The sequence below is a fragment of the Orbicella faveolata genome, unplaced genomic scaffold, assembly GCF_042242905.1.
Source record: "Orbicella faveolata isolate gen_17 unplaced genomic scaffold, um_ofav_v1 contig_24, whole genome shotgun sequence".
In the NCBI taxonomy this organism is placed as follows: Eukaryota; Metazoa; Cnidaria; class Anthozoa; order Scleractinia; family Merulinidae; genus Orbicella; species Orbicella faveolata.
This window is the reverse complement of record NW_028301552.1, coordinates 32,809,972-32,818,949: the sequence shown is the minus strand read 5'-3', so window position 1 is coordinate 32,818,949 and position 8,978 is coordinate 32,809,972. Positions and strand designations below refer to the sequence as shown.

The window sequence follows — 8,978 nt, the reverse complement described above, 5'->3', positions numbered from 1 at the left end:
AATAATAATAATAATAATAATAATAATAATAATAATAATAATAATAATAATAAAAGAATTTAGACCATCTAAGTTGGAGTGACTTTTTTTGTATAAGAACCTATTTTTCTTTGCCATGCTGAACAGGTTCTTACATTTTCCAGTATTTAAATGCCAAATTTCAGCCTGTAGGTTCTTAAATCAATAGGTTCTCATATGCGGGTTTTTACCGTAGCAGCTGATCGAAGCAGACCTCTCCAATTTTTACGTTTGCGTCCAATACTTCTTCATAGTTCTTCTTTGATTTTTATTAGTCTCCCAAATAATCCCTCTTCTCTGAAGACAAATAAAAGATAAACCTTGACAAATCCAAGTGTAATTTATCAGTAGTTCTCAGTCACAAGTAGACAGCCAGCACTGGGTAAAACAATGACAACACCTCCTCGAAGTTTCAAGATTTATTTCCACTCTCATTGTGTTAGTACCAACTTGAATCTAAATTGAATAAATTCTTTAAAATGCAATCTCCCCTAGAATGGGCATAAAACAATATCTAACATTCGTTGAGCCCCGCTAAAATGGCTGACCTAAGAGAGTTCTAATGAACCGATAGACGCGAAAGCCTTTAAAAAGCCTCTATAGCGACACAAATACACTTGTTCAGTTAAGTCTAGTTCCCAGAGTCAGCGCGCAACTGGTCAGCGGTGAAATAACGCTCATCTGCTGCCCATCTGCTACTCTGAAAACAAGAATATCACTTGTAATAAATATACTATACTACATGTCAGTTACACGCTTACAACTGTTGCACAAATAAAAATCTGTAACGTTACAAAAATAATGTGATATAACAACTTCTGCAATTCCACTGTCGTTTTCAGGTCCACTGAGTAGCAGAAGATTTGAAGTTTCCGTTCGTTTCCCATCGATCAGGACTTAAAATCATTTTTCGAATTCTTTGTACAGAGAGCATGAAAATGTCGTAGTTTAAAATAAGGCTATTTAGTTGTAATTTTTATGAACTACCAAGTCACGCAATAAAATAAGTACAAAGCACTTGAGCGCTTAATAAAATGACTGAGGACTCCAAGTTTTGAGGTCAGGCAAGGACAAAAATGGTTGCAAATATGCTTTGTCAGAAAAAAATATATACTCGGTATCCCAATGGGTCCAGTGAGAGGCAAATAGCAAGATAGCTGCTGGTGTTGTCGAAATCTTAAAATTCTACAACTTATTGGACAACACTCTTTATCGTCTTAACGAGACCAATTAAAGAACGTAAGCACTTATCACCCAAAAAGAGAGTGACCGAGCCAATTACACAAAGACTCACACACATAAATACAATACTTTCTGACTACTAGCATCGTGCTGTACTTTGCTACGTTATGTTCCTCAATATTTATCATTACACGGTTGCACTAAAATAATTTATGAGAACTGCAGATTAATTTACTAACTCCCTACCTACGGAGAGTTATCATAATTATAATAAATTAAAGTTAAACTTTTACTGTTGTGGTCCTAACTTAGGATGCTATGAACAAGAATCGCTAGTTCAAAGAGTTTTAAGACGAATAACCCTCGAATAAGAACTCTGCTAACTAGCGAAAAATCGAAGACTCGTTCGTGCAGAGCGAAGTGTTCCGAGGACATTCCGAGAGTCCGCCAAGAATTACCCGAGCTTGACTCCAGTGTCATGAGCCAATAATCTCGTGAATTTTATCCTGTATTCTCGGCACTTGACCAGATGCCTGCTCTGTCAAGCCTCGACCCATACATGCGTACAGTGTGGTAGTTAGCCGAGTCGTTGACGTCTTGAGAGCGCTGTTACCGGCTCCAGCGCTGCCATTATTGGCGTTGAGAAGATTCCACAGCAAGGGAAGAACATAGCGGGAAATAACTTGCGGCTTCCGTGCGTACACGGTGGGTACAATATCTAAACGACACAGAAACAAGCATTGCTATAAATATTTGTACTGGGAAAACGGATCGCAAAGGAAGGGAACATGTTTGCAGTTGATGTCATTACTGCAGTTGCTGTAAAAAGATTGCAAGACTTCTGAGGAGAATTAAGCCCTGACAGACCAATAAATTCTCATAACTGGCAAGGAAAGAAATAAAGAAAGATCGGTTGGGAGAATTGCAGTTTTGATATGAAACAGCAAATCGCGTACCTGCTAACTTATCGACCATGATCGGTTTTACTCGGCTGCTTCCATATTGTGTCGTAGTGCAAAATGGTTGAACGAGGAGAGTGTTGTCTGAGAAAAGACAGTAGAAACAAACAACGTTAGACACAACAAAACTAAATCATTCTTGAAATGAAGTAAATTATCCAGTGTACGAAAAGCGCGGGGACGGTCTCGCGAATCAAATACGGTTTGGATTTGTTCTATCACCTGATTGGCTGGTAAAACGACACCATCCTTCTAATTAGTTAGAACGCACCCACTGGAAAAATCGCTCAAAAACAATGTTGCCTACTATATTTCGCACAAACCTAGCCCAACGGACTATGCCATATTTTGCGCGCTTATCTTTTCGAACAAGCTGTGGAAAACTGCAAATAAACATCCAGAGATGTAAGTACCTTGTAGTTTTCATCCAACGAGGTCAAAGGTGACACAGAATGAAATAATAATAATAAAAAAAAACGTTGAAAACATTGACCAAAGGCAACTAGTCCGCGGAGATTACCTGTACAATCTGAGCATACGGCAATCCACCGTAGGAAAAAAGATGGCGGGTGTACATTTTACCACAATACCTTGCGACCCTAACACAGCCTATAAGGCACAAAGAAAGCCAAATTTTTGCAATGTTTGTCCTTGTATTAGGGACATTGTGTATGCTAGGTTTGAAGATTTTATAGCTCTTCTGTGCGTTTTTATGAACGTTGTTAATGTTTTCGTGCGCTAAGAACTATGGGTAAATGTACCAGTCGCTATCTTTTTTCCTACTGAGGATTACACTTGCACATTTATTATCGTACGAACAAACAACATTAATTTTGTAGCATATGGCCCTATTACTACTGTAAAAGAAGCACCTATATATCTGATCAGCTCATCGAGAGCTTCCTCTGCCGTGGAGAAGATATTCGCGTTCTTGGAAGCGAAGTTCGATGTGAGTGCGGCCACTACAGGGGGTACCAGGGCTCCGGACTGGTTGGCCAAGCAGGGAAGGATCTTGGGGAGGCACTGAAGGGCACGAAGATTAACCTGCCAAACGTCAGAGAACGAACATAAATAAATTGAAACTCTTTGCTTTGACGGTAAAGACTTTATAACAATAAAACCATTTTCCATATGTGTTATCTACTTCTAATTCAGACAATTTGGCGTTGATCAGGTTCGTTCTTCTCAAGACCTCTCCCATTAAATTTGCTGTAAAAATATTAGGAGAAGAAAGAATTCGATCACAAGGAACAATAACGAGCATCAGCTTACTTTACTGTTGGAGTCCTGAAGTCGAGGAATGAAAGCATCGAAAACCTGAAACAAAGAAATGGCGATTAACGTCACGTCACAAGAAATGATAGTAAACCAAAACACAAATTGACCAAAGAAGTAACAAGCCGAAAAGGGACGAGGATGGTTACAGATTTACACGAGCTGTGGGTCTCAATGAACCATACGTGACGTCAAGCGACCCGGTAACTCACTATACCTTAGTAAACTTCGGTCCCAGGCCATCAGGGTTCAACTGCACCAAATCAACAAACTGGTCGACGGCTTGCTGTCGTTCTTTCCAATCATTGGCTTGTAGAGAGTTGACCAGGTTCGGGATCGCCTCCTCATTCTTCAAAAAATAATACCGCATTAGAAACAGGAGCGGTACAACCACAAAGAGATTTTCAGTATCGGATATTCTTGTTAATTTGCACAGGTCACCCACCTGAACTAGTCCATCTCGAACCACAGGCTTACCACTCCGTGACGACTCTCTTGAGCTAAAGGGATCACAACCAAAAAAAATTCGGTTTTTTTCACGCTTTGTCAATAGCATTATTACGCTTTACCTTTCTGGTTCGTGTACATTTTCTTGAATAACGCTCACACAAGAACCTAATTTTGTCCATACGTACTACAATTTGTGTCAATCTCCAGCGGGCCCCAGCAAGTTCCAAAACAGTAAGAAAATTTTTGGAGCTATGCGTACCGGCAAGATGGATTTGTATTCGGTTCCAACTCTCTTGACTATTTCACGCTACTTTTTATGGCTAAATTCCACTCAAACTGACCAGTAACAGAATCACATTTGTTAACAAAAATATTACACTGAAATATATTACATTAAGAAGACGACATGGAGAAACTGCGTTCTGTATAACAAACTTTACAACGAACAAACTACTAAGTGCTAATCATGACTGTTACATGAAGAGTATATCTTGACCGAAACACACGTAAACTTTATATAAATGGCAGCAACGTTATCCTGTATGTACCTAGCATTCGAAGATGGGGAAGCAGCCACAGATCCCCGTACCCCACCGCTTCGGGAGCCCCCACCACCGGATGCCGGCTTCCGCTGCCTGGCGGAAGAGGATAGGTCCGAGGGGGGATCGCCAAGACCCTGTGAAAGAAGAGAGAAAAAACGTTTTATCAAGTCGACTGTCTCTGAAACTAAGATGACTTTAAATGCCACATAGAGATAGCAATGCCTGCCAGAGTGCTATTCGTATGACTTGTCACACAATAAAAACAAGAAAACTGCGTGAAAAGTGAAAGTAAATGTGTAACAGTTGCTCACCTTAGTCCGCAGATTCTCTACAGTGTCACGCACGTTTTTCTGTAGATTGGACGGCACGTGTTTGGACACGAGCTTCTCAAATTCGGGATGGTCGTAAACAATGTGCAGAATCTTGCGTCCGTAGTATCTACGAAAACAAATATGAGCAAAGATGAATTAAAATTCTGACAGTTAGCTGAATAAAAGGGTTTTTAACACCAGTGTACCTGGTCTCTGGCCCTCCATCCGTGACAAACTGAGCAGCAGTGGGTAAGATCTTTTCTGTGACATCTTTTGCTCCACTCATCAAGCGACTCGCTCCCATGCGCTCGGCGAGCAAGCTGAGAAACTGGGCAGTGGTCTTACGAACCGCTACATTGCGATGACTAAAAGTAAATAAAAAAAAACAATCAGTAAACATTGTGTTCCGCTGCGTGATAGTTAACAAATGGCGTGTTTGTGTGCATGACGTCATACATGCAGGGGGGGACAGACCTGGCTCCTCCTGATATCAGCGAGCACAGCACTCGTGTGGGAGTAAGAGAACAGACCATGGCTGTTAAAGCTTTCTCCACATCATCTCTGATAAACCCACTTGTTTCACCGCCTTTCCCTAGCAGGATTTTTGCAGTGACTTCCAGCTCCTGCAAGAACAGCAAAGACAAAATATTGTTACCTATGTAGTCGCCCCCCAACCGCCCCCCCCCCCCCCTTCCTCACCCTCTCCGCAACACATCAGGAAATCGCTAATGAGAGGATTTATATTGTAAACCATTTGCTCAATGATACCACGCCGACTTGACTGCGTATCATTAGTAACCACTCCTGGATATTGTCCTCTTCCCACCCCTTAACGAGATATTTTGCTTACAGCGGTCACTCCTCAACTTTCTAGTTTCAGTCATTACACCTGGAAATGGTATAGAAAGAGGCAGAGAACAACAACATCTTGTCTGACTTTTATCTCAGACTTCTAAGAGTCTCTGGACTGCATTAATCTGACAGCTTACCAAAAACTGTTAAAAAACTGACGTTATATTCTAAGTATAGCGTTAACACAAACCTGTAGTAGATGTTAAACAAAGATTGGTGAAGGGGTCCAATGAATGGGAACAGTATGATAGCAATAGCACAACCAATCAAGATTGGATAGAACACTTCATCTGAGTATGGCAACGCTCCGAACAAATCAGTCTTGAAGACTCTCCAGCTCACAAAAAGTGTGTAGGCATAGAAAAAGAGGAAAATAGCAGCAACGTTACGGACGATGGGAAAGAAAAATGGAAGAAAAAGAAAAACGATGAAAACCAAAACCTTGATCCAGGTTCTTAACGGCCACAGGAAGTCATGTGCAACCCAAGGAAAAAAGGTCAAGGCAAGCACCAGTCCACTGAGGATGGAGAGAAATCGAAACACGTTTTGCCATTTTATCAAATCTTTTATTCTTGACAGGATAAAGAAAAAAACCCAAAAAGCAAACGTTATCAAAAACAGGGCCACTCGTCTGCCGGGGGGTTGGCAGTCATCATAGAGCTCCAGTATTAGGAATGAAGTCTTGGCACCCACGGTGACTGAGGGAGCACAAGTGCTGTTCTCTCTTAAAATCCCACCAAAAAGAACGTCTACAAACACAGCTATAGGAAATGCATAAGGTAACCACAGGACACATGGCAAAATGATCACAACAAAGATCAAGAGAAGAGTGAAGATAATTGACTGGCAAATCCCCCACCCGGGACTTTGCCAATTGCACATGTACCCAGCATTGTTCCGCATTTTCTCAAAGAATCGTTTTTGCCACACCTCATCAGGAGTTCCTTCTTTTGGACGTTGTTTCCAGTCAAGAAAAGCCGCCCCAGTGTAGCCCCCTCCGGAAACACAGCTCAAATACTCCAGAGGAACGCCATCTTGTAACATTCTACGCAGAGCACCAGAGCAAAATGCAGCAGACCGAATGCCTCCCCCGGAAAATGCAATGCCAGTGGTCTTCTCTGGGTCCGGAGGAATGGACCCACCCTGTTGGATTTCAGAGTTGGGATCCAGACTCTGCTCGAACGGTCGACCATCAATACAACCACTGGGTGTTCCAGGACGGGATGTCTTCTTAACAAGTGGTTCATTAGAAGGGATGAGATCAACAACTATCTCCTCAGGATCGATCTGAACTTCGACAAGAGTACCAGCCATATCTGAAAGTACAAATTAATAATATATCGATTTAGCCAAGCCTAAAACCGGAGCTCTTCAGGGCTGGGTTGTTGAAAGCCCGATTAAGCAAATTACCTAGGATGAGAAAGAATTTTGATTTGAGTTTTGTAACTTTGCGGTGAAGTTTTCTGTTTATATTGTTTGGCCCTTTGTTTTGAGTTTGAATAATCTCAAACTACATTAAAGCAGTGAAAAACATTTTTATACTTCGGTTGACCTTTTCCTGGTTTAGCGTTAACCGGCTTCCGATCAAATCATCTGGCCCTGATTACAATATTAGTTAGCCTTGCTTGAGCCTGCGATCCAATCCAAAACCATAACATTAACCCAGCGCTCAACTTTAAGAAAACATGTGAGCTCGATGAGCACTGAACTTGAGCCCGCAATATTGTCACATGACACTGATCAGTGAAAAGCTTGTTTTGACAGGTGTCAATCGATAACATAGATGTCCAATGTCAAGGATGTAAGCCGTAACCCAAGTCAAATATGGTCAATCAATTTCCTTTGTTTGTGTCCTCTAAACCTCACCGGCAAGCTGAATATCTTTAATATATCAAAAGTTGGCTCTATTCAAGACTAGAGTGCAGAAGTCATAACCTATTTGAGACCAAAGTGGTCAAAATCGACACCCTATTTTTGACCAAAACGACTACAAAACCATACCCTTTGGGACCGCACACACGTATACAGCCCATATAAGGGGGTAACCCCCCCCTACCCCAGGAAGTATCCAACAGACTGTTCTAGAAAAATACTCTTTAAGAAAGCACTGTTACTTATGCATATTCCCACAGCATTTTGTTGTTCCCCTGGCAAACTTCCACTTGTGTTTATTAAACTCAATTGAAACACTGAAAAAGGTTTTCATTACTCAAGCTAGCAGCGGACATTACAGCCTTGCCATTACGGAACACACCAGAAGTGAACAATGTAATATTTGTGATAAGGATTGTGATTAGTCGGGTTAATATTGGCCAGGTAAATAGCCACAGAATACTGCATGGGGTTAGCTTTTTTGGAAGTTTCGGAATTTAAATCACGCAATATTATATTTGTATTAATTTAAGACGCAATGAACCATAGCGAAGTATCCATGCCTCTCTGCACGAACGTACGTCTTCTTTAGTTACGCTCCAGTTAGATGACTGTTAAATAAGAGCTGTACCTTTATTTAACAATGTTTATGTAATATTTTTAGGTATACTTCCATGCGACCTTTTTCCAAAATGCCAGTGTCTGTTTTAATTCTGTCCAGTTTCGAAGAAATATCGAAATCTTCCATATTCTAATTGTTCCTTCCCTATTTCTTCGGTTAAGTTATAGAATTATTATTTGTTTTGTTCTAAAACTTTAACTTAATCCCATTCTCTACCCGGAAAAATGACACAAGATTCATGATTTGATTTTTAACGTAACCATGTACGGTAAGCAATAGGTGTCTGTCTGTAAAGAAACAAGGTTTTAGACAGCCGTGAACAACTAATTTAGATTAGCATAGATCTTTATAAATAAACTGTGTTCGCCTCGATCAATACCACTTATTAGAGCACGCAGAATATTACTCCATCAAGACACTAAATGAACAATGTCGTTAACACATAAGACTTACCTTAAGACGATGTTAACAGACTGAGACGCAAATCAAAATGAACGATTCAACGTTCCAACCACGCTTTCTTGAAGAATGATCGAGCACACGACTAGACTCACGCGCTTTGTCTATCAGACATCGCGTGACAGTGACACAATAAGGCCTGAGCGGGGCGTGATCGGGGCTATTTTGCATATTTCTTTGTTCAACAAATAAAAGCCACTGATTTATTCGGCGCAGTCAGCCATTGAGTCTGACATCCAATTCAACAAACAAATAGTAAAGTATCATCATCACCCCAATGATGATAGTTAATTTTGTATCTGGAAGCGTGCGACGGGATTGTTCATCAAAGTGGCTTGTTAAATACACGATTTTCAACACGTACCTAATCCGTATTTGCTCCTCCCCCTTTCCCAATTGCAACCCCCGGAGCCAACCCGAACCATGACGTTGATAT

General features: G+C 40.9%; 2 protein-coding genes across 2 annotated transcripts; both read right to left on the bottom strand.

Moving 5' to 3' along the window:
- Positions 1-422: 422 nt before the first annotated feature.
- On the bottom strand, positions 423-5,382 carry LOC149111340 (TOG array regulator of axonemal microtubules protein 1-like). Its single transcript, XM_089293022.1, has 10 exons — positions 5,212-5,382; positions 4,944-5,102; positions 4,738-4,864; positions 4,433-4,560; positions 3,880-3,934; positions 3,652-3,783; positions 3,432-3,476; positions 3,032-3,203; positions 2,157-2,243; positions 423-1,918 (listed from the first exon to the last, which is right to left on the bottom strand). Exons 1-10 carry the CDS (start codon positions 5,268-5,270, stop codon positions 1,677-1,679), a joined length of 1,206 nt encoding a protein of 401 aa, XP_089149148.1. The 5' UTR covers positions 5,271-5,382; the 3' UTR covers positions 423-1,676.
- A 122-nt stretch (positions 5,383-5,504) lies between these two features.
- LOC149111339 (uncharacterized) lies at positions 5,505-8,889 on the bottom strand. The gene is made up of 2 exons (XM_089293023.1): positions 8,537-8,889; positions 5,505-6,905 (listed from the first exon to the last, which is right to left on the bottom strand). Exon 2 carries the CDS (start codon positions 6,901-6,903, stop codon positions 5,710-5,712), a length of 1,194 nt encoding a protein of 397 aa, XP_089149149.1. The 5' UTR covers positions 6,904-6,905; positions 8,537-8,889; the 3' UTR covers positions 5,505-5,709.
- Positions 8,890-8,978: the final 89 nt, after the last annotated feature.

Bases quoted from the DNA above. Each gene is read 5' to 3' on its own strand.
- LOC149111340 (XM_089293022.1), bottom strand. From the start codon at position 5,270: ATGGTCTGTTCTCTTACTCCCACACGAGTGCTGTGCTCGCTGATATCA. The intron at 2,244-3,031 runs GTGCTTCTTTTA...GTCTTTTCTCAG, and splicing joins TGAGCTGATCAGATATATAG to ACAACACTCTCCTCGTTCAA. The intron at 1,919-2,156 runs GTACGCGATTTG...TGTGTCGTTTAG, and splicing joins CATGGTCGATAAGTTAGCAG to ATATTGTACCCACCGTGTAC.
- LOC149111339 (XM_089293023.1), bottom strand. From the start codon at position 6,903: ATGGCTGGTACTCTTGTCGAAGTTCAGATCGATCCTGAGGAGATAGTT.